The sequence below is a fragment of the Pocillopora damicornis genome, chromosome 7 (genome assembly GCF_964200805.1).
Source record: "Pocillopora damicornis chromosome 7, jaPocDami1.2, whole genome shotgun sequence".
NCBI classification, from domain to species: Eukaryota; Metazoa; Cnidaria; class Anthozoa; order Scleractinia; family Pocilloporidae; genus Pocillopora; species Pocillopora damicornis.
In genome coordinates, this window is record NC_142676.1 from 1581517 (window position 1) to 1607768 (window position 26252).

The following is a 26252-nucleotide window of genomic DNA, read 5'->3' on the forward strand; positions in this document are numbered from 1 at the left end:
GTTCAATTTAAGTCACAGCATCCAAAGTGGTAAATATTGACGAGAAATTATCCTACATGGAATAAAATCACTATACAATTGTTTCTTCATTCTTTATTAGCCGGTGAGCTATTTTGTCCTTGAAAAATTATCTCTATCGTTTTAGAAATTATCGTTTTTATTAATCGTATTAAAGCTGTTATCATATCAGCTTTGAACATATTATTTTCTGGAAAGAAGAGAAACTGAAAGTCCACTTTCCACTGTTTCCGGGAAATTTCCCTAAATCTGAAACAATGGACAATTGAGAAGCGTGACGTAACTTTGAATGCTAATCAAGCACAAAGCAAACCATGTTGTCAGCAAGCGAAACTGGTAGTGAAAGTACCTCACCATACCTCAAAAAAATGCCGCCAGAATTGGAAAAAGAAATTCCAGAGGAGAGCGATATTACGAATAACTTTAAGGCGTTGAAGGATGTCCAGCTTCCGATAGATATCCTGCTCCTGACTGTGAAAGACATCGAGTTTCGAAGCTGTTACTTCAATCTAGGAAATGTCTTTCAAAGCTACGAGAGAGGCCTCGGTCATGTGTATTTCGGAGAGATGGGTGAAGTCGGAGATACGAAACTGAAAGTCGCTTTAATTAAATGTTCAGAGGGAGCAGCAAACCCGGGAGGAGCACTAATCACAGTAAAGAATACTGTGGTGAAATTACGACCCAAAGCTGTGTTTTGTGTCGGTTGTTGTGGAGCATTGCATCGGGACAAGACCAAGCTAGGAGATGTTATCGTTTCCGCAAAGCTGACTACTTACGCAGAAAAAAAAGTGACGAATCAGGGAGTTTATCCGCATGGCTTCTCTGTGCCAGTTAGTAGCGACATCTCTGGCTTGATAAATTACGCTGGTCATGGCTGGAGTGCCCCTTTAAAGAATCAAGAAGAAAGAAGATCAGTGAAAGTTCATAGCGATGGAGAGTTTTTGAGCGGGCCAGAAGAGATTGACTCCGAAGAAAGAAGGGGCGAACTCGTAAAGCTCTACCCCAACGCAATCGCAGTCGAAATGGATGGCCAAGGTGAGATTGATAGGTTGTTTTTCGTCAGCAGAGCGCTAAGAAGGAAGCGTTAATACAGAGTTTGATCATCCAGGGTTGCTTAGTTTGACGAAACAGTTCAACGTTAAAGCTCCGCTTGTCTGCTGAGAGCTCATTTTCGCGTGTTTAAGATAGTGCTCGCTGACCACGATAGTCTCAGTGATCAACAGCTGCAAGTCAATCGATCATCGATCACGCTATCATGTTTACTTTCACTTTCCTCGCTTCATCGACCATTTCAGCGAATTCCTCCCGTATTGCGGCCTCAGTCTCTTGGTTATAACTAAGAAGGAATAATTTTGTTCAGTTTGATATCTAAGTCTGTTCGGAATCAATTCCAGTGTGTATACCATGGGCTTTACCCGAAAGCGTTCGATAATGATGTTGTTTTCCATTGTCACGACTCTTCTTAAAATAACAGTGTGTTACGATTCAGTAAGTTCTAAGTGACCGAAAACGTAATAGAATCAGGATAATTATACTTAATTACGTTCAAAAGAGGAATGAAGAGGTTAGACTATACAAACACGATACGGAAGCCTGATCAATCTGGTACTAATTTTTCTAGTGTCGCAAGGATTACACGCACATGTAACATAATGAAAATCACAATCTGTCAAAGTGCTGTCCTCTTAAAGCTACGGCCCGTGACATCTCAAGCCTAAGCCGAGTCAAGTAACAATTCAATAAATTCAGTGAAGCTGAGAGAATTATTTTTTCACATCCGCTAATTACACAACAGTGATCATAAACTTCAATGTGTCCTTCCACAGGTGTGTTCAGTGCAGCTCATGACCTGAAGATGGAGTGGGTGGTAATCAAAGGCGTTTCTGGCTATGTAGACGGCACGGCCTCTCTGACTGAGGACTGGAAGCCTTTTGCCAGTGCCATGGCAGCTTCTGTTGTCAAAAACATGCTTCGTACACCAGCTGTGTTTGAGAGATGGCCGCATTACCAGAGCAGCGATATGGGAAGAGCACCGAATGAAGGTCAAGGGAATATAAATGTGAACTCTATGGTTTAAGCCTTCTTTACTTTTTCACAAAACCAACGTTTAGCTTAACCGTTTTGCTGGACTGAAAACGGTTTCCACTCCGGTTTCCTCCACAACGACTTAATTAACCAGCCCTTTTATTTGGATTGAAAAATACCACTTAACAAACATTTAATGAATTAGTTATTGAAATGTCCGTTGTTTCTTGCAAAAGTATATAGGTTACCGTATAGGACAATATTATATAGCAACAAATATCTACGGTAAATGAAATATGAAGCTATGATGAATATATGTATGGCATTGTTTCATATATTTGGGGCTAATTACATATATTCATCCAATTACAAATATATTTGGGGTATACGGCAAATACCTACGCCCTTTTTCATTCATATGTATACGGTTACTGTGCCCGCTATCAAATTAGGTCAGCGGTGATACTATTGGCGGCAAATCTGCGATCGAGTGCATGAAGATGGAGAACTCCTCATTCCCTCCATCCACTTCTCAAAGCTGAGATAGTACTGTGCATCAGATTATTGAACATCCTGATTTTAAGGAAGCATTGAAAGTACAACGTTCACTGGGTGAAGGTTCATCCAGATCTTCTACAGTCCAAATTACATCAGTTCAACCTCAATGCAAACAGGACAACCAGTACAAGCACAGGGACACTCACAAGTACAGGAGCTAAATATTTCACCGAAATAATTCAAGTTCCCCTCCTCGACACGCATTAAGAACGACCTGGGGGCCTGCTACATGTGGAAGTAGCCGTAAGAGCGACAGTGCTTGGAAGTTGTGTTTTCTAGATGGCCACATGATCTGAATCTTTTCCCCGAGGGAAGGCAAAAGGGGATTTGCAACGGCAGGGCCACGCAATCAGCTGTTTTACTTTCGAGAAGAATTGGTCCGCTTAAGAGTGATTTATAATGAGTTGGTGAGCGCCTTTGACACAAAGATCGAATCTCTGGGAAAGATTACCTGTGAACCCAAGTAAGTGAAACTGATAACTTATATTTAGTTTGACATTCCTACTTTGTATTTGTCTTCTTTCTCCTTTGAGTGATATTGCAAACGAAAAACCGTGAGATAAACAATGTAAATAAGATCTACTAGACAAGTGTCTATTGTTATTGCAAAATTTATTGAAATCAATACAACAGTTTTGCATGAAAAATAGTACAAAGTCACCTTGTATTTTTATCATTTTATTCAAATTCACATAAGATCTTGTGCAATAATAATATGTGTGAGGGGCAGGGTGTTTTCTCCCCACCCTTGGGACTTTGATCAGATGCCTGACGATATTTTACTTTGATAGGTGCATAACATTTAATATGTGCCCCTAAAGGTGCTAAGTGCTAGTAATTGTCTGATTTGTACCCCACCTACTCAAATGTGTAAGTTTGTTGGTTCAAAAGAAGTCCACAATGAAATTATTTTTATTCCCATTTTTTCATCATTTCTGCCCAGAGTTAAAATAATGATGGGCATAGATGCATAATTTGTTGAGCTGTCCCTCACACCAGATCAGGAATTAGATGGAGAGATGATAAGTGGGCTATTTTCACAGAGAACTGTGTGGTTGCTTCCTTGTGAAAGTCTTAACTCTAAAGCAGAGTTTGATGTAAACTGATAAACTGTATTTTCAACAGGCATAGACACTCCAGAATCATCAGTACCTTCAGGTGGTAAAAGGAAAAGTATTAATGATCTGAACAAATCTTCCCTTCACATGAGGTTGATTACCTGAAAGCAGTACTGGATACAAACAACACTATAGATGAAGCTGTAGCAAGTGTTTTGGATGATAAGGTCCTAATGCCATACCAGTTTTTGAAGGTAAGGTGATGGATGAATTGTTTCAACTGATGATATAAATGGTTATAATGGTTATAAATGGGTATAATGATTGATTCTGAACTATCATGGAAGCATCATATTGACTTTATCTGTCACAAAATTAGTAGATCAGTTGGAATAATTGCTAAAATGAGGCATTACATTCCACGGCGTCTTCTTTTGAATTTATATCATGCACTTATTTCTTCTTATTGAAATTATGGTATCTGTGCATGGGGCAACTGTCCACAGACCTACCTCAATAAGATACTTGTTCTGCAAAAACGTGCTCTGCGTTTGATTTATTTTTCTAAACCCAGAGACCATGCAATCCCTTTTTTTATTGAATCAAACTGCCTTCCTTTGCAGTCTTTGTTCTTTCAACAGTTAAGCTATTTAATGTATGACGTTCATGCTAAGACAGCTCCTAAAAGTCTTCTCGATAAGTTTGCGAAAATCAATACAGAACATCATTATAATACGCGATTATCTGCAAAAGAATGCTTCTCTGTCAAATTCTCTAGAACTGAAAAAATGAAAAAATCTTTTACTAGAATCGGTGTGTCTATTTGGAATTCTATTCCACTTTCTGTTAAGACTCTCAACGTTTCTAATTTTCGTAAAAAAATTAAATCACTACTCCTTAATGTTCTAGGTAATGAAGATAATTATTTGAATGTTAATTTTTTAATAGAATATTTTGTGAAGCTAACCTGATATATTGTATATACCTTTAGTTGTAATTTTAGTCTTTTTCAAATAACAAAATCCCTTGTACTTGAATTTATATGTAAGGTGTTTCTTTCTGTATGTTTTTGTATTTCTTCTTTTCTTTTTTCTTATGTAATTTAATAACGCCTTTAGTTAAAGTCTTGTCCTGCCTAGATTAGCATTGTAGCTATTTGCAGGACATGAAGTTTTGTAAACCTTTTATTTCTTTAAATAAAGAGTGTGTGAGTGTGGGTTATCTCCTTAGAGTAAATACCAATTTAAAAAAAGAATGTTGGTCCGAAGGCCTCAAGTCTGTGCGATTCATGATCACACAAGAAGTAGTAATTGGGTAGAAATTACTGAAATTACAAGAACATTAACATGGCTATTCTCAAGAAGCTTGCTTCAAGTGAATTAACTCCAATTGAAAGAACTTTATTTCTTAACTAGGGTGTAGAATTGCAGAATATCAAATTATCAGATGGTAATATGGACTTAAATGATATCAGAATCTCATATCAAACCACTAAGTTATCAAATTGTCATGATATTATCAAAACATCAAAGCCTCAGACACTTTTTTTGATCCTGAACCTTTTAACTCCTGGGATCTGATTGTTAATTCTACCCCCTCTTCCTGCTACACATTTCCTTGTAAATTGTGTTAGGTCAAGATAACAATTTCTACCTGATTAGTTTGAATATTCTCATTACCTTTTTGCTGGATAATGTAAGGATATTATGAGACAAAGTTTCATGTTAATCACTTCTGGGAGTTATCCCTTTACACCCTAACATCAATATACTCATTTTCATGCAGCCGTTCGACTTCAACCGTTCGAAATTTTCCTTTAGCCGTTCAATTGTTCGACTTCAACCATTCGAAATTTTCCTTTAGCCGTTCAGCTGTTCGACTTCAACCGTTCGAAATTTTCCTTTAGCCGTTCAGCCGTTCGACTTCAACCATTTGAAATTTTTCTGAAGCCGTTTAGCCGTTCACGGCATCTGTTTTAAACGGTTTCTCTATCCGTTTGTCATCCGTTCACATACCATGCGTTCGACTGTTCGAACGGATACCGTAAGGAACGTTTTCGCGTGAGAGGTCACATTTATATTCTCCACACTGTTCTCTGTACATTTACTAAATAAATGTGCTGACAAGGAGAAGTGTCTAACAATCAAGAGTTTCTTTACTGAGTTAGTGATCATTTCCTTTATTCTCATAACATTAATGTGTGATTCAGAAGTGATTTTATGAGGAGAAATTAGATGCTAGTCACTCTTAGGGGTTATAGGGTTGAAGGGTTTAAAGACATTTTGATAGAGTGCTCACTGTTGAATAATTAGATAAATTTAGTAAATTTTAGTCGGCTATTTAGGTGATGTCAACTAAAATAGTAAAAGCCCACCAAACCAAAGGTCAAGCAAAATAGGGGGCTCCTCTAATCAATGAACAAACATATTTACACGAGAAAGAAGGCAGAAACAGGGCATTTTGCCTTATTGTTTCTCTGGAAGGAACAAACTGTTTTCATGTGATTTCAAATTTATGTGAAGTTAACTTAGTTGACATTATCTATTCAACACTGAGACTAAAAGCATTCTATTATCAAATAGGTATCTGATAATTTAATAATATCATAATATATGAAAACATCAAAGCCCAAGACACTTGAAATATCATGATCTCAGACCCTCTAAGAAAAAAATATTAGGAAAAGGGTTTGATAATATATGTATGATATTTTGATATTCTGCAATACCACACCTCTCTAACTCCATTTCGTGATGTTTAAAGTCAAGACCAAAGCCATTAAGCCTGTAGCCTACAGCTTACTCCATTCTTGTGATGGGTTTGTTGGCATGTCTTCACTAGTGGTGGAGTATATCTCCACTGGGTGACAGCTTGTAAAGCTAAAGAAAAGGTTTCTGTTCAAGATTTGTATGATGTTGAACTGAGAACAAAGTAAGTTTTTAATTGATAGTAATTAGTGAATTATATAGAGTGAATGTCATGTATTTGGTAGATAATTTCTAATTATTTGGTGTATGAGATTTAGTTATTAACTATTACAGTAACTATAATACAGAATCATATGAACTGAAGTGCAAGTATGGCTTGATACTGTTGTCCATCCCTTGATCCTGCTGGGGGGAAGAATGGGGAGGGAACATTGAAATGGCGTATCTAATTGTGTTCATGCAGTAAATTGCACATATAATTAGTTGTTAATTGCACAAAGCAATACTGACAGCTCTTTGGAAATATTTATAATGATTGATGGAAAGTTTAGTATAAGGAGAAGTTTCATGTTGATCACTTCCGAGAGTTGAAGGGTTAAAAGACATTTTGATAGAGTGCTTTTAGTCTCATTGTTGTATAGTTAGTTGAGTCTGTTAAATCTTAAAAATACCAGTTAATGATCAGAGAAAAAAGAAATTCCACACGAATATTTTTGTTCTATGCAAGACTGGAATGCATTCCACTGTGCATTCATTTTAATAACTTCCCCAGAAAAAAATCAACAGCAAAGGGGAAACCTAAATGTAAAAAGATTGCACATTTTGTTTACTTGGGATATTTTTTGCGGTATTCTAGATCATTGTCAAAGAAAATATGTACCTAACTAGTGAAGGAAGAGACAAACTGGACAAAAAGCTAGTGCCTCATGGGCTAACAAAGACAATTTGATTGACTGCATAATTAATCTCAATAAAATGGTGAGTTTCATTTTGTTCCCATTTTTCTTATATTGAACACAGGGGGCTGTACCCCTGGCTTTTAACTAAAATCAAGCTCGTCTTTTCCTTTCTGGGCATCATTTAAACAGTGCTGCTTGATTTAAGGGTAGGGCTGACTGCTTATGATTCCACTTTGGTCTTCAGCACTGAGTCATAATAACAGCATAGACTATTCAAACCATCTTCAAAATACCAATTCAGCATTTTTTTTCAAATTCAGCACAAAATTATCACGATAAATATTGCCCTCACTTTACAGCCCCTTCCCCTGGGCTGTAACAGTTCCAAGAGGATTGCAGGAAAGTAGCTAATACTAAAAGTGTATTTTTTATTCTTTCATTTAGATGAGTGCACTAGAAAACCTATTGTCAGCACACTGGTGGAATTTGTAACTGGCAGCTCATACCTACAAAATGACACCAGACTATGGCTGTTATTGAGTGGCAATTCTACTCTACCACTTTTTCAGGCAGATAGTTGTTTTAACAAGATCATTATCCCTGTAGTTCATGCATCATATGCTTGAGGCATTTAGAAAAGCACTGATTACAAGCATGCAATGTGTTGGAGTAGGATATGGGAAATTTTACCTCATTTTTTCCAGTGTTAAGGCTTATCTTTAAAAGTGTTGTGTTCTTTTTTTATTCAGATTAATGCATTTGGAAATTAATTCTACTGTTTTCAAATTTTACAGAAAAGTAAGAATTGTGGGTTTCAAATCAGGTTACACAGCTTTAAGCAGTTATGTTACAGAAATGGAGAAATCCAACTGTTATCTGTCAACCTTAATAACACATGAATATCATCTAGTCAAAGTCGTGAAAACACATTGACCTTTGTAGAAATTAGACAAAACAGTTGAACAATATATTGTTTGAGAATACTGTTCAATTTTTGGGAGTAAATTCTGTGATACAACTAATTTGTTACAAAGTTGAAAAAAGCAGATCATTAAATCCTGAATAATAAATCCATGTTTACACTTGAGTTTGAACAGTTAGTTGGGTGTAGTTATGTTGTAACCAACTGTAGTTACCTTGCAAGGCACTGAAGCACAATTCAAAACTTTTGAATAAAATTAAAGAGATGAAGGTTTCAACAAGCATGCTGAAAGATTGAGGAGATCGAATGTTGCAAAAATTCCTCAAAATCATGAATCTTTTTCCCCACCAATTTCTTAAAATAACAAGATTAGTATCAGCACTAAGCAAATCTTTAACAGGCTCAATAGCCATATATATTTTTGTAAAGCAATAAAGTATCACCAATGACTGACCCAACTTGATAGCGGGCACAATAACCTTATATATTTGTAAGCAATGACCTATACTTAATTTTGCAATGCCTTAGATATATCTGAATGAAAAAGGGAATAAATATTTGCTGTATGCTGTAAATATATTTTTAATAGAATGAATGTATATAAATTATGTGATTAGCCCCAAACATATGAAACAATGCCATACATATATTCAAGATAGCCATATATATTTCATTAACTGTAAATATTTTTGGCTATTTAATACTGTCCTATATGGCACCCCATAATATGGGCACCCCATAAAAGTCTCACCTTTAATTGTAATAATTCTTTTGTTGCAGTCTAAGTACCTGTTATTAATAATGGAGCAATCGCAAGAAGGAACAGTCCAAATGATATATTGGGGTCTTTTCTGCACTCACTCACTAACTGGTGAATCAGACTAGGTATTATAACTTCATATGTACTCAACACTTCAATTTTAATTCCTTAGGAAAACCTTCCCAATAGGTACCTACAAATATTTTAGTGTCCCAAATTTAAAACAATAATTATTAGCATGATGTTTTCTTTCTGTTTTCTTTTTGTTCCCTTTATGTTGACTTTTTATTACTAACACAATTTTAAATTATGGTTACTTTTATTGCCTTATAGGGGGAGGGAACATAAGAATATTATAGAGCCTTATGGGGAAGGATCATAAGAATATTACAGGCCTTATGGGGGAGGATCATAAGAATATTACAGAGCCTTATGGGGAAGGATCATAAGAATATTACAGGCCTTATGGGGAAGGATCATAAGAATATTACAGGCCTTATGGGGGAGGATCATAAGAATATTACAGGCCTTATGGGGAAGGATCATAATAATATTACAGAGCTTTATGGGGAAGGATCATAAGAATATTACAGGCCTTATGGGGAAGGATCATAATAATATTACAGAGCTTTATGGGGAAGGATCATAAGAATATTACAGGCCTTATGGGGGAGGATCATAAGAATATTACAGGCCTTATGGGGAAGGATCATAAGAATATTACAGAGCCTTATGGGGAAGGATCATAAGAATATTACAGGCCTTATGGGGGAGGATCATAAGAATATTACAGGCCTTATGGGGGAGGATCATAAGAATATTACAGGCCTTATGGGGAGGGATCATAATAATATTACAGGCCTTATGGGGAAGGATCATAAGAATATTACAGAGCCTTATGGGGAAGGATCATAAGAATATTACAGGCCTTATGGGGAAGGATCATAATAATATTACAGGCCTTATGGGGAAGGATCATAAGAATATTACAGAGCCTTATGGGGAAGGATCATAAGAATATTACAGGCCTTATGGGGAAGGATCATAAGAATATTACAGAGCCTTATGGGGAAGGATCATAAGAATATTACAGGCCTTATGGGGAAGGATCATAAGAATATTACAGGCCTTATGGGGGAGGATCATAAGAATATTACAGGCCTTATGGGGAAGGATCATAAGAATATTACAGAGCCTTATGGGGAAGGATCATAAGAATATTACAGGCCTTATGGGGAAGGATCATAAGAATATTACAGGCCTTATGGGGGAGGATCATAATAATATTACAGGCCTTATGGGGAAGGATCATAAGAATATTACAGAGCCTTATGGGGAAGGATCATAAGAATATTACAGGCCTTATGGGGAAGGATCATAAGAATATTACAGGCCTTATGGGGAAGGATCATAAGAATATTACAGGCCTTATGGGGAAGGATCATAAGAATATTACAGGCCTTATGGGGAAGGATCATAAGAATATTACAGGCCTTATGGGGGAGGATCATAAGAATATTACAGGCCTTATGGGGAAGGATCATAAGAATATTACAGAGCCTTATGGGGAAGGATCATAAGAATATTACAGGCCTTATGGGGGAGGATCATAATAATATTACAGGCCTTATGGGGAAGGATCATAAGAATATTACAGAGCCTTATGGGGAAGGATCATAAGAATATTACAGAGCCTTATGGGGAAGGATCATAAGAATATTACAGAGCCTTATGGGGAAGGATCATAAGAATATTACAGGCCTTATGGGGAAGGATCATAAGAATATTACAGGCCTTATGGGGGAGGATCATAATAATATTACAGGCCTTATGGGGAAGGATCATAAGAATATTACAGAGCCTTATGGGGAAGGATCATAAGAATATTACAGGCCTTATGGGGAAGGATCATAAGAATATTACAGAGCCTTATGGGGAAGGATCATAAGAATATTACAGAGCCTTATGGGGAAGGATCATAAGAATATTACAGGCCTTATGGGGAAGGATCATAAGAATATTACAGAGCCTTATGGGGAAGGATCATAAGAATATTACAGGCCTTATGGGGAAGGATCATAAGAATATTACAGAGCCTTATGGGGAAGGATCATAAGAATATTACAGGCCTTATGGGGAAGGATCATAAGAATATTACAGGCCTTATGGGGAAGGATCATAAGAATATTACAGGCCTTATGGGGAAGGATCATAAGAATATTACAGGCCTTATGGGGAAGGATCATAAGAATATTACAGAACCTTATGGGGGAGGATCATAAGAATATTACAGGCCTTATGGGGAAGGATCATAAGAATATTACAGGCCTTATGGGGAAGGATCATAAGAATATTACAGGCCTTATGGGGGAGGATCATAAGAATATTACAGGCCTTATGGGGAAGGATCATAAGAATATTACAGGCCTTATGGGGAAGGATCATAAGAATATTACAGAACCTTATGGGGAAGGATCATAAGAATATTACAGGCCTTATGGGGAAGGATCATAAGAATATTACAGAACCTTATGGGGAAGGATCATAAGAATATTACAGGCCTTATGGGGAAGGATCATAAGAATATTACAGAACCTTATGGGGAAGGATCATAAGAATATTACAGGCCTTATGGGGAAGGATCATAAGAATATTACAGGCCTTATGGGGAAGGATCATAAGAATATTACAGGCCTTATGGGGAAGGATCATAAGAATATTACAGAACCTTATGGGGGAGGATCATAAGAATATTACAGAGCCTTATGGGGAAGGATCATAAGAATATTACAGGCCTTATGGGGAAGGATCATAAGAATATTACAGGCCTTATGGGGAAGGATCATAAGAATATTACAGAACCTTATGGGGAAGGATCATAAGAATATTACAGGCCTTATGGGGAAGGATCATAAGAATATTACAGAACCTTATGGGGAAGGATCATAAGAATATTACAGGCCTTATGGGGAAGGATCATAAGAATATTACAGGCCTTATGGGGAAGGATCATAAGAATATTACAGAGCCTTATGGGGAAGGATCATAAGAATATTACAGGCCTTATGGGGAAGGATCATAATAACATTACAGAGCCTTATGGGGAAGGATCATAAGAATATTACAGGCCTTATGGGGGAGGATCATAAGAATATTACAGGCCTTATGGGGAAGGATCATAAGAATATTACAGGCCTTATGGGGGAGGATCATAAGAATATTACAGGCCTTATGGGGAAGGATCATAAGAATATTACAGGCCTTATGGGGAAGGATCATAAGAATATTACAGAACCTTATGGGGAAGGATCATAAGAATATTACAGAGCCTTATGGGGGAGGATCATAAGAATATTACAGAGCCTTATGGGGAAGGATCATAAGAATATTACAGAGCCTTATGGGGAAGGATCATAAGAATATTACAGGCCTTATGGGGGAGGATCATAAGAATATTACAGAGCCTTATGGGGAAGGATCATAAGAATATTACAGAGCCTTATGGGGAAGGATCATAAGAATATTACAGGCCTTATGGGGGAGGATCATAAGAATATTACAGGCCTTATGGGGAAGGATCATAAGAATATTACAGGCCTTATGGGGAAGGATCATAATAATATTACAGAGCTTTATGGGGAAGGATCATAAGAATATTACAGGCCTTATGGGGAAGGATCATAATAATATTACAGAGCTTTATGGGGAAGGATCATAAGAATATTACAGAGCCTTATGGGGAAGGATCATAAGAATATTACAGAGCCTTATGGGGAAGGATCATAAGAATATTACAGGCCTTATGGGGAAGGATCATAAGAATATTACAGAGCCTTACGGGGAAGGATCATAAGAATATTACAGGCCTTATGGGGGAGGATCATAAGAATATTACAGGCCTTATGGGGAAGGATCATAAGAATATTACAGAACCTTATGGGGAAGGATCATAAGAATATTACAGAGCCTTATGGGGAAGGATCATAAGAATATTACAGGCCTTATGGGGAAGGATCATAAGAATATTACAGAACCTTATGGGGAAGGATCATAAGAATATTACAGGCCTTATGGGGAAGGATCATAAGAATATTACAGAGCCTTATGGGGAAGGATCATAAGAATATTACAGGCTTTATGGGGAAGGATCATAAGAATATTACAGAGCCTTATGGGGAAGGATCATAAGAATATTACAGGCCTTATGGGGGAGGATCATAAGAATATTACAGGCCTTATGGGGGAGGATCATAAGAATATTACAGAGCCTTATGGGGAAGGATCATAAGAATATTACAGGCCTTATGGGGGAGGATCATAAGAATATTATAGAGCCTTATGGGGAAGGATCATAAGAATATTACAGGCCTTATGGGGAAGGATCATAAGAATATTACAGGCCTTATAGGGAAGGATCATAATAATATTACAGGCCTTATGGGGAGGGATCATAAGAATATTACAGAGCCTTATGGGGAAGGATCATAAGAATATTACAGGCCTTATGGGGAAGGATCATAAGAATATTACAGGCCTTATGGGGAAGGATCATAAGAATATTACAGAGCCTTATGGGGAAGGATCATAAGAATATTACAGGCCTTATGGGGGAGGATCATAAGAATATTACAGGCCTTATGGGGAAGGATCATAAGAATATTACAGAACCTTATGGGGAAGGATCATAAGAATATTACAGGCCTTATGGGGAAGGATCATAAGAATATAACAGAGCCTTATGGGGGAGGATCATAAGAATATTACAGAGCCTTATGGGGGAGGATCATAAGAATATTACAGAGCCTTATGGGGAAGGATCATAAGAATATTACAGAACCTTATGGGGAAGGATCATAAGAATATTACAGAACCTTATGGGGAAGGATCATAAGAATATTACAGGCCTTATGGGGAAGGATCATAAGAATATTACAGAACCTTATGGGGAAGGATCATAAGAATATTACAGAGCCTTATGGGGAAGGATCATAAGAATATTACAGGCCTTATGGGGAAGGATCATAAGAATATTACAGAACCTTATGGGGAAGGATCATAAGAATATTACAGAACCTTATGGGGAAGGATCATAAGAATATTACAGGCCTTATGGGGGAGGATCATAAGAATATTACAGGCCTTATGGGGAAGGATCATAAGAATATTACAGAACCTTATGGGGAAGGATCATAAGAATATTACAGAGCCTTATGGGGAAGGATCATAAGAATATTACAGGCCTTATGGGGAAGGATCATAAGAATATTACAGGCCTTATGGGGAAGGATCATAAGAATATTACAGGCCTTATGGGGAAGGATCATAAGAATATTACAGAACCTTATGGGGAAGGATCATAAGAATATTACAGAACCTTATGGGGAAGGATCATAAGAATATTACAGGCCTTATGGGGAAGGATCATAAGAATATTACAGGCCTTATGGGGAAGGATCATAATAATATTACAGGCCTTATGGGGGAGGATCATAAGAATATTACAGGCCTTATGGGGGAGGATCATAAGAATATTACAGAGCCTTATGGGGAAGGATCATAAGAATATTACAGGCTTTATGGGGAAGGATCATAAGAATATTACAGAGCCTTATGGGGAAGGATCATAAGAATATTACAGGCCTTATGGGGGAGGATCATAAGAATATTACAGGCCTTATGGGGGAGGATCATAAGAATATTACAGAGCCTTATGGGGAAGGATCATAAGAATATTACAGGCTTTATGGGGAAGGATCATAAGAATATTACAGAGCCTTATGGGGAAGGATCATAAGAATATTACAGGCCTTATGGGGGAGGATCATAAGAATATTACAGGCCTTATGGGGGAGGATCATAAGAATATTACAGAGCCTTATGGGGGAGGATCATAAGAATATTACAGAGCCTTATGGGGAAGGATCATAAGAATATTACAGGCCTTATGGGGAAGGATCATAAGAATATTACAGGCCTTATGGGGGAGGATCATAAGAATATTACAGGCCTTATGGGGGAGGATCATAAGAATATTACAGAGCCTTATGGGGGAGGATCATAAGAATATTACAGAGCCTTATGGGGGAGGATCATAAGAATATTACAGGCCTTATGGGGAAGGATCATAAGAATATTACAGAGCCTTATGGGGGAGGATCATAAGAATATTACAGAGCCTTATGGGGGAGGATCATAAGAATATTACAGGCCTTATGGGGAAGGATCATAAGAATATTACAGAGCCTTATGGGGGAGGATCATAAGAATATTACAGGCCTTATGGGGGAGGATCATAAGAATATTACAGAGCCTTATGGGGGAGGATCATAAGAATATTACAGGCCTTATGGGGGAGGATCATAAGAATATTACAGGCCTTATGGGGGAGGATCATAAGAATATTACAGAGCCTTATGGGGAAGGATCATAATAATATTACAGGCCTTATGGGGAAGGATCATAAGAATATTACAGGCCTTATGGGGAAGGATCATAAGAATATTACAGAGCCTTATGGGGAAGGATCATAATAATATTACAGGCCTTATGGGGGAGGATCATAAGAATATTACAGAGCCCTATGGGGAAGGATCATAATAATATTACAGGCCTTATGGGGGAGGATCATAAGAATATTACAGGCCTTATGGGGGAGGATCATAAGAATATTACAGGCCTTATGGGGAAGGATCATAAGAATATTACAGGCCTTATGGGGGAGGATCATAAGAATATTACAGGCCTTATGGGGAAGGATCATAAGAATATTACAGAGCCTTATGGGGAAGGATCATAAGAATATTACAGAGCCTTATGGGGAAGGATCATAAGAATATTACAGGCCTTATGGGGAAGGATCATAAGAATATTACAGGCCTTATGGGGGAGGATCATAAGAATATTACAGAGCCTTATGGGGAAGGATCATAATAATATTACAGGCCTTATGGGGAAGGATCATAAGAATATTACAGGCCTTATGGGGGAGGATCATAAGAATATTACAGAGCCTTATGGGGAAGGATCATAATAATATTACAGGCCTTATGGGGAAGGATCATAAGAATATTACAGGCCTTATGGGGAAGGATCATAAGAATATTACAGAGCCTTATGGGGAAGGATCATAAGAATATTACAGAGCCTTATGGGGAAGGATCATAAGAATATTACAGGCCTTATGGGGAAGGATCATAAGAATATTACAGGCCTTATGGGGGAGGATCATAAGAATATTACAGAGCCTTATGGGGAAGGATCATAATAATATTACAGGCCTTATGGGGAAGGATCATAAGAATATTACAGGCCTTATGGGGAAGGATCATAAGAATATTACAGAGCCTTATGGGGAAGGATCATAAGAATATTACAGAGCCTTATGGGGGAGGATCATAAGAATATTACAGGCCTTATGGGGAAGGATCATAAGAATATTACAGAGCCTTATGGGGAAGGATCATAAGAATATTACAGGCTTTATGGGGAAGGATCATAAGAATATTACAGAACCTTATGGGGAAGGATCATAAGAATATTACAGAGCCTTATGGGGAGGGATCATAATAATATTACAGGCCTTATGGGGAAGGATCATAAGAATATTGCAGGCCTTATGGGGAAGGATCATAAGAATATTACAGAGTCTTATGGGGAAGGATCATAAGAATATTACAGGCCTTATGGGGGAGGATCATAAGAATATTATAGAGCCTTATGGGGGAGGATCATAAGAATATTACAGGCCTTATGGGGAAGGATCATAAGAATATTACAGAACCTTATGGGGAAGGATCATAAGAATATTATAGAGCCTTATGGGGGAGGATCATAAGAATATTACAGGCCTTATGGGGAAGGATCATAAGAATATTACAGAGCCTTATGGGGAAGGATCATAAGAATATTACAGAGCCTTATGGGGGAGGATCATAAGAATATTACAGAGCCTTATGGGGGAGGATCATAAGAATATTACAGGCCTTATGGGGAAGGATCATAAGAATATTACAGAGCCTTATGGGGAAGGATCATAAGAATATTACAGGCCTTATGGGGAAGGATCATAAGAATATTACAGAGCCTTATGGGGAAGGATCATAAGAATATTACAGGCCTTATGGGGGAGGATCATAAGAATATTACAGAGCCTTATGGGGGAGGATCATAAGAATATTACAGGCCTTATGGGGAAGGATCATAAGAATATTACAGAGCCTTATGGGGAAGGATCATAAGAATATTACAGGCCTTATGGGGAAGGATCATAAGAATATTACAGGCCTTATGGGGGAGGATCATAAGAATATTACAGAGCCTTATGGGGAAGGATCATAAGAATATTACAGGCCTTATGGGGAAGGATCATAAGAATATTACAGAGTCTTATGGGGAAGGATCATAAGAATATTACAGGCCTTATGGGGAAGGATCATAAGAATATTACAGAACCTTATGGGGAAGGATCATAATAATATTACAGGCCTTATGGGGAAGGATCATAAGAATATTACAGGCCTTATGGGGGAGGATCATAATAATATTACAGGCCTTATGGGGAAGGATCATAAGAATATTACAGAGCCTTATGGGGAAGGATCATAAGAATATTACAGGCCTTATGGGGAAGGATCATAAGAATATTACAGGCCTTATGGGGAAGGATCATAAGAATATTACAGAGCCTTATGGGGAAGGATCATAAGAATATTACAGGCCTTATGGGGAAGGATCATAAGAATATTACAGAGCCTTATGGGGAAGGATCATAAGAATATTACAGGCCTTATGGGGGAGGATCATAAGAATATTACAGGCCTTATGGGGGAGGATCATAAGAATATTACAGGCCTTATGGGGGAGGATCATAAGAATATTACAGGCCTTATGGGGAAGGATCATAAGAATATTACAGAGCCTTATGGGGAAGGATCATAAGAATATTACAGGCCTTATGGGGAAGGATCATAAGAATATTACAGGCCTTATGGGGGAGGATCATAAGAATATTACAGGCCTTATGGGGGAGGATCATAAGAATATTACAGGCCTTATGGGGAAGGATCATAAGAATATTACAGAGCCTTATGGGGAAGGATCATAAGAATATTACAGAGCCTTATGGGGAAGGATCATAAGAATATTACAGGCCTTATGGGGAAGGATCATAAGAATATTACAGGCCTTATGGGGAAGGATCATAATAACATTACAGAGCCTTATGGGGAAGGATCATAAGAATATTACAGAGCCTTATGGGGAAGGATCATAAGAATATTACAGGCCTTATGGGGAAGGATCATAATAACATTACAGAGCCTTATGGGGAAGGATCATAAGAATATTACAGAGCCTTATGGGGGAGGATCATAATAATATTACAGGCCTTATGGGGGAGGATCATAAGAATATTACAGGCCTTATGGGGAAGGATCATAATAACATTACAGAGCCTTATGGGGAAGGATCATAAGAATATTACAGAGCCTTATGGGGAAGGATCATAAGAATATTACAGAGCCTTATGGGGAAGGATCATAATAACATTACAGAGCCTTATGGGGAAGGATCATAAGAATATTACAGAGCCTTATGGGGGAGGATCATAATAATATTACAGGCCTTATGGGGGAGGATCATAAGAATATTACAGGCCTTATGGGGAAGGATCATAATAATATTACAGGCCTTATGGGGAAGGATCATAAGAATATTACAGGCCTTATTGGGAGGATCATAATAATATTACAGGCCTTATGGGGAAGGATCATAAGAATATTATAGAGCCTTATGGGGGAGGATCATAATAATATTACAGAGCCTTATGGGGAAGGATCATAATAATATTACAGAGCCTTATGGGGAAGGATCATAATAATATTACAGAGCCTTATGGGGGAGGATCATAAGAATATTGCAGAGCTTTATGGGGGAGGATCATAAGAACATTACAGAGCCTTATGGGGAAGGATCATAAGAATATTACAGAGCCTTATGGGGAAGGATCATAAGAATATTACAGAGCCTTATGGGGAGGGATCATAAGAATATTACAGAGCCTTATGGGGAAGGATCATAATAATATTACAGAACCTTATGGGGAAGGATCATAATAATATTACAGAACCTTATGGGGAAGGATCATAAGAATATTACAGAACCTTATGGGGGATGATCATAATAATATTACAGAGCTTTTAGGGGTGATGAGGTGAATTTTATCATGGCACCAACAAAATCTTCCAAGAGTTCTCTCCCCCCCTGTTGGTAGGTTTGTTTGGTTTGCTAATACCTTGGGGATTATTAATCCACGCGGTATTAACGAACTCTTTTAATTCAACTAATTTATTCATGTTTTCTCGTCACCATATTCCCACCAATGGCATAGCTCCATTTTCTGCATATCAACCCACACATAACCCACCATTCCTCCAATCACTCTGAAGAAAGGCTAACGCTCGGTTAACTCTTTATGGTGGCCAATTTACGTTTTCAACTCAATTGTTAACACTTAATTACCTGTTGCACTCTCACACCGATGCAGCATCACAGTTTCTTTAGAAACTTACCCCCTGTGTACATAAACTTTGATATTTCTGATAACTATTGATAATTGCCACGAAAATTATCTGCATTGTAAATTTTCAGATCAGTTACAAAGGACGAGAAATTCACTACAGATCCCGTGGAAGAGTGCACTCCTTGAAAGAACTCTGGGTGTTTGATGCCACTGCCTGGGACTTAGAGAGTGGAATAAGCACGGAGGCTCGTCATTACCCGAACAGTCACGAGGCTGTGCAACATGCTGTGGAAAAACTCAAAGAAAGACTAGGGATTAAAGGACTGCTACCTGAGTAGTGAAACGACGCACGCGTTCATCTCGGAAAGAATCAATACTTGTCTCCCTCTCCCTTGTAAGTGTCGTGAACTTTGTCATGAACAGCTGAAAAGACGTAACTTGTCGAGTCGTGACATTTCATTTATTTGCGATTTTTTCCCGTCGAGTGTTGCGAAAGGCCTATCGATATATACTTTAGTCGATGAGAGTTTTTAAGCGAAAGGTTCCTGAAAAGTTACCATGACGATAACGGCTTGTGGCAGCCAGGCGTTCATAGCAAAAATTTTGGAGTTGTGATCAGTTAGAATCTGATGATGTATCTTATTTTGTATTTCCCTGAACAGCCCCGGCTGAGGAACGATTAAGATAATGATGATGATAATCATCATCATTGTTAATATTTATCAGATGTAATGTTGTTATCATTATTATCATTATCGTTATTATATACAAAAATTAAATTTTGGTGGAATTAAACATGGAAGTTATGTTCCACAAGAAGTCATTCGTTATTTGTTGAGAACACTACATGTACAATCGTCTTTTACGCCACATATTTAACATATAGGGTTTTACTGACGGTCTCAGCGATTTGCAAAGTATATTGTAAAAGCAACAGAATATAATCTCTCGGCAAAAGATATTATTACTGAAGCAAAAGCAGCCCGACCTCCTAATCAGTTTTGGAGAAAAAGCAGTTTATCGCAGTGTGTATATACAATGTTTTCCATAATCAGTTACCAACAAATCACCATTGAAACAAATTGTCATACTCCAGGGTGTTCCTCATAGATGAGAAGGAAGGGCCCTGGATTTCTTATCTCAAATACAACTTAAAAAAATACGGAGGATGTTTTCTTTTTAGATGTAACTATGATGTAAATGATCTTGACTTAAGTCTTAGTAAGTTTTACTTACAGCTTCTAAGATGGTGGGCGGATTTTAGATGCTCCTTTTCTGATGTGAATTATTCTCAAAATGTAATTTGGAATAATAAGGATATACGAATTAATAACAAACCTGTTTTTTATAAAACATACTTTGACAAGGGCATAACTTATTTGAATGATTTACAGTTCGATGTTGACAATGTGCGTTCTTATGAATTCTTTAAGCAAAAAGGGCTTAACACTAATTTCCTGACTTGGACAGCCTTGAGATCTTCTATTATTAATACGAAATCAAAAAGCTCCTGCCCCATCCCCACAGCGGGTAATCTCGATCCTATGAATTTTGATTATAAGTCTAAATCTTTTAATGCATATACTGCAAAGTGTAAACAGTTTTATTCTACGATGATAACAAGTAAAGCGAGAATCCCGAATGGCTTTAAAAAGTTGACAGCGGATTTTGAGCTTTCAAATGCGCAGGAAGTTTTCTCTATTCCTTATCTTGTTGCGAGCGAAACGTATGTTTGGTCGTTTCAATACAGAGTATTGAATTTCATTTTGTTTACAAACGATAAATTGTTCAAAATAGGGTTAAGTGATTCGGACAACTGTTCTTTTTGTGGAACCTATACGGAAGATCTGTACCACCTCTTCTTTAACTGCTCCTTTGTGCAAGCTTTTTGGAACGTATTTACAGTCTGGTGGTTTGATCTTAGTGGCGAATATTTAATTTTGTCTTCAAAAGATATTATGGTTGGCTTACTTCAGAGGAACGATCTGTTAAATTATTTGATAATTTTAGGGAAATTGACTATTTGGGAATGTAGAAAAAATAACACCTCTCCAATATTTAGATTGTTTTTGCACAAGGTTGAAGTTAAAAAACAAGTTGAAAAAATAATTGCTATAAGAAACAGAAAGCTTCGCGATTTTCAAATTAGATGGGAATTTCTCATATAATTTTGTGTTTGCCCTTTTTTTAAGGAAAAGAATGGAAGACCAATGCATAAACTTAGATCTCATATTCTTCCTTGTTTATTAGTTTATTGTAGTTTATTTTTGTTAGAGAATTAACTGGGCGTCGCCATCGCCGGTATGTGTCACTGTGCAATGTTAAAAGAAAATAGTACTTTTTGTATGTAATGGCATAATTAGTAGACTGTGTTGTTAATAGGGCTGGATACTGTAAGTAGTGTAATTATTAGTGACTGTAAGTAGTGTAAGTATTAGTGACTGTAAGTAGAGTAATGTAAATAAGCATTGTAATTAGTGTAAGTGGTGTTTCATATTGTATTGTAAGCATTGTTTGTAATTAAAAAAAAAAAAAAAAAAAAAAAAAAAACTTCGCACCGTCTGAAGAAAGGACCTTGATTTCACGGTCACCTTCATCGCACACGATCACGTGACCATCGCGATCAGTTTTAACAAACAAACTTCCGGGATCAATCACGTGTCCGCTGAACTTTTTGATAAACTGACCATCATTAGTGATAAGAGACATTTTTTCTCGAAAACAAATCGCCATGAATGACAATCATGTCATTATTTCGTAAAAATGCCACTGACCACGGAGGACCAATCTTCACAGTGTTTTCAGTTTGTGGTCCTGCTACACCTTTCCTCGTCATCAGGTAATTCAAGTCGGTGTCAAACACCTGAAATCGTTTTTTATCGAATTCTGCCACGGTAATATTTCCTGTTTTTTCATTCTTTGCTATACTCGCTGGTCCCTTTAACTTTCCTCTCGTTTTTCCACGTGAACCATATGACGTCACTACTTTGTACTGATGTGGCTTCACATCAACTCTCCAGGAACTACCGGTCAGCGGGCATCCATTAATCTCGATGTCAATTTGGTATGGACCAACGCTCCTTGTATTGTAATGTACTGTATAAATACCATCCTTCTCATCTATGATGTGCACTTCCTCTGCTCCTGACATTGATTCAACAAAGACTGTAACTTGTCCTTGCTCGCTATAAAACTGTTTTCCTTCTGAATCTTTAGTAATGACTGTGAATTCAGCTTGGGCGCCCAAATCGGCTTCATTCAAACCCTTTCCTTTAGCTACTGATCGTGAATGATCACTTACAACTATTTGATCCAAAGACTGCTGAATCATTTCTCTCAAAGCCGTCATGTTTGTGGTATCTACAACGTAACTGATATCATCTGGTGTGTAGACTTTCATTTTCTGGCAGCGGCTTAAAAGCTCTTTACAGGGGGTGAATACAACATTTTTGTCCTCCAGAATTTCCACAGCATTGTCTCTTTGAAAGATACCTTCGCTTCGTTCAACCGACTTCCTCAATTCCGAAGCGAATGTTTCCAGTTTTTCAAGTCGTGCTAAATGATTTTTTTCCTGTTTTTCGTCAATTTCAGTCAACTTTACCTTTACCACATTTTCGTGATCTCTCAGAACTTGAATAAGCTCTTCTACATTTGAAATGACCTTCTTTTTGGCTGCAGCTGTCCTTGATTTGCTCTTCTCCCTCAGCTCCAATTGTTTTCGAATTTTTCTCTCGACAGCAACAATTTCAGCCTTGGCTTCGAACAGGATCTTTTCCAAAGACCTCTTTCGTTCTTCAGCAGCTTGCTGTATGCCAGCCTTCGTGTGATTATCATGAAGTCTTTGACCACAAATGCGACAGATGCAAACCTTGCATTTTCGACAATAATATAAACACTCTTCGTCCACGTGATATCTGCACATGGTTAATAAGCTCTTCGACTGTGTTTTTTCAAGGATAATACCTAGAAAAGCAAGATGAATGAATTTATAAACAGAATGGGGGTATAGATTTCTTATAGCTTTGGGAGCTCTCAAGCTTCGTAGGCATCCGATCGTGTATTTTGTTACATAAAACAGATTTCCAAATTTTCATACTCAGATCAGTCCGAAGGGACCCAACTGGTATATCGCCTCTATTAAAAGAAATTCAATCTACTCCAATGCAGGATAAAGTCGATTTCATGGTGGAAACATCAAACATGGCCAGCTCAATGATGGTGAGCTCTTACTCCAATCAGAGCTCTAAACTTAAAATCCTTCCAAAATCAGTTGTACTTCATCATCTCAATGCATAAACCTCTAAGTGCCTTTTCTAAAAGTTGATTTGTCTCAATCACTGCAGGTAAATTAATTACGATAGGAGCTGTTTCCCAAAGATAAAACCCACTAGCGATTCAAATATGATGTCATCATTTCTTTCAAATCATACCTTTACCAGGAACTTCCTTAGCTGGTGCCAAGGCGTCCAACTTTTTCATGATCTCGTCCAGCTGATCTTTAATATTGTCCTCGTCCTTTTTCCACTCACTAAGTAGTTCCATGTAGTGATCTTCAACTTCAGGATCCATGCACTCGTTTCTAAGATCGTCAATTGCAACTTTATAAGAAACACCTCCTAGTCTAACCAGAGTATCCCGGATGTCACACCAGTAGTCATTGAACTTCACGTCATCAACAGAAGCATTCTCAGCGTGACCGTACACAGTGTTCCTAAAATACTTAACTCGGGCGATGTCTGCTTCCCTGCTGAGGTCTGTTACGGCTGGCATTGCGTCCCAACCGGTCAGCGGAGCAGTAAAGCCGCACAGGTTTCGTAGCAGAATCATCAATAGAGTAGTATCGAATGAATGTGTCGATACTGAGTTAGGGATGGCAGGGAAAAGCTTCCCCCATTGTGTTGGATTGATAATCCTCTTTGCTCTGAGAGATTGTAAGGTGGGTTTGTTTGCCGCCAAAACTGTGTATAGATTTGCTGGTGGATGGAGAGAGTTCAATGTGTCTCGAAGAGCTTGGGTTCCAATATCAACCAGCAGACGGCACAACCTGGCATAGTTTGTTGTCTCTTTAGTGGATGAAGCAGTCGGAGTAGCACTGGCCATGACAAGTGTCTGTTAAGAAATAAATATTTATCATTCATGAACCAACAGAATGATAGTAATTGTCTTACAAACCCTCCAGTCATGATTACACACAATGTCTTGTCACACATGATGGCTCCAAAAAATACTCCGTGGAGGTAAACATCGCTGATCTTTTAGCGACAAAAGTTCCCCTAATTTTTTTTCTTACGGGCAAATTAAGAATAATAATTTATGCCAAGCCATTGCCACCCGAGGGAGTAATCAAATATGCAACTTCATGATAATAACTCACAGTTTAACAAAACACTTGCTTGCATAACTTTGACCTCTAATTTCAACCAATTGTTAAATACATTTGTTTCCAAGCTGGTCCCTTAAAGAGAAAACTTCAAAATAAATAGGTTTCTTTGTTGAATAGTTTGTTTTCATTCGGGTTTGAAAAAGTGACTGACAAATTTTCAAATTTAGAAGCGATCTCTGCATGTTTGAATCTAAATGGATGAATGACTTCCATAATTTTGTGGGTTTGTGAGTCAGAGGTATTTTTCGTGATAATCACGATATTTCAACAGGGAACTGGCTGAAACCTTATCACTTTGCTGAGGTGGCCTGGAGTGGTATGGTGGCGATGAATAATTACTTGCACCCGATGATTAAAGGCCCTTACTTTTACATTTGAATTTTTCAAGTAAAATTTAACACTACACAGACTGTCTCAAGTGGCATTGTCTATTCACCGTGTACAAGAGAATATCAATAGTTTATAATCTATTTCCGTGTATGATTACTAAATGGATGGAATGTAAATGAACAAGACAAACTCAGTGATGAAAAGCAAAATGAAATGCTTGGCGCAATCTAGTTAAGTTTTGTCGTTTGCAGGAATTTCGATGAAATCTATTGAAAAGATCTGAAACTATTTCATGAAACACCTAATCAAAATGAGCACAGGTGACTGATCAGCTTGTGTTTGAGCGAGAAATTTTGCTTCGGACGACATATCAAATTGTCTCTATCATTAGGGAAAGACATATTATATCGAATACTGATTCAAACGTACAATAAACATCTATTTGTATCGAGTCATGAGTAACAAACCTCTAGTCGCGGATTCGTCTGAGTGAGTCCCAGCGAAGCAACAGCAAACGTCACCAAGCAGAAAGTTGATACACAGGGTACCCAAACTCACATAGGAGCGTGAATCACAGCTGCATATCAAAATTGTGAGGGTTCATGGGAACTTTCGGCATAGAGGAAATAAATACCACAACAACGATGGATGTTTTTTTTATTCTGTGCTCTATGACCTAAAGTAGTTTTAAAAGTCATACTAATTTTTTAAAGGAATTATCGTTTGTTATTAATCTTTACTGAAGCTTTTATTTCATCAGCTTGGCCGCGGGCGACAAAATAGTGACGAATCAGGGAGTTTATCCGCGTAGCTTCTATGTGCCAGTTAGTGGCGACATCTCCGGCTTAAATTAAATAATTTCTTTTCGTCAGCAGAGCACTACTAAGTAAATAAGCGGTGATATACGGCTTAATTACTCAAGATTGCGCGGTTTGCCGAAACATTTCAACGCCAGCGCTCCGAGCGCTTTCTGAGGGCTTATTGTCGTGTGTGTCAAGATTAAGATAGCGCTCGCTGACCACAGCTACAGGTCGTTCGATCAGCGATCTTGCCACAACATTTCCATTTTTTT

General features: G+C 37.7%; 1 protein-coding gene and 1 pseudogene across 4 annotated transcripts; one reads left to right on the forward strand and one right to left on the reverse strand.

The window, feature by feature from the left end:
• On the forward strand, positions 1–20283 carry LOC149041963 (death domain-containing ATP nucleosidase-like). 4 transcript variants are annotated; one of them, XM_089213245.1, is made up of 6 exons: positions 1–1053; positions 1845–3064; positions 3727–3913; positions 7224–7345; positions 7711–9073; positions 19596–20283. In XM_089213245.1, exons 1-2 carry the CDS (start codon positions 333–335, stop codon positions 2093–2095), a joined length of 972 nt encoding a protein of 323 aa, XP_089069371.1. In that variant the 5' UTR covers positions 1–332; the 3' UTR covers positions 2096–3064; positions 3727–3913; positions 7224–7345; positions 7711–9073; positions 19596–20283. The 4 variants fall into 4 exon arrangements, with proteins under 4 accessions (XP_089069371.1, XP_089069373.1, XP_089069375.1 ...); XM_089213247.1 differs by lacking the exons at positions 7224–7345; positions 7711–9073; XM_089213249.1 differs by lacking the exons at positions 3727–3913; positions 7224–7345 and having other exon boundaries at positions 1845–2060; positions 8969–9073.
• LOC113677212 (tripartite motif-containing protein 2-like) lies at positions 19689–24709 on the reverse strand (annotated as a pseudogene).
• Positions 24710–26252: the final 1543 nt, after the last annotated feature.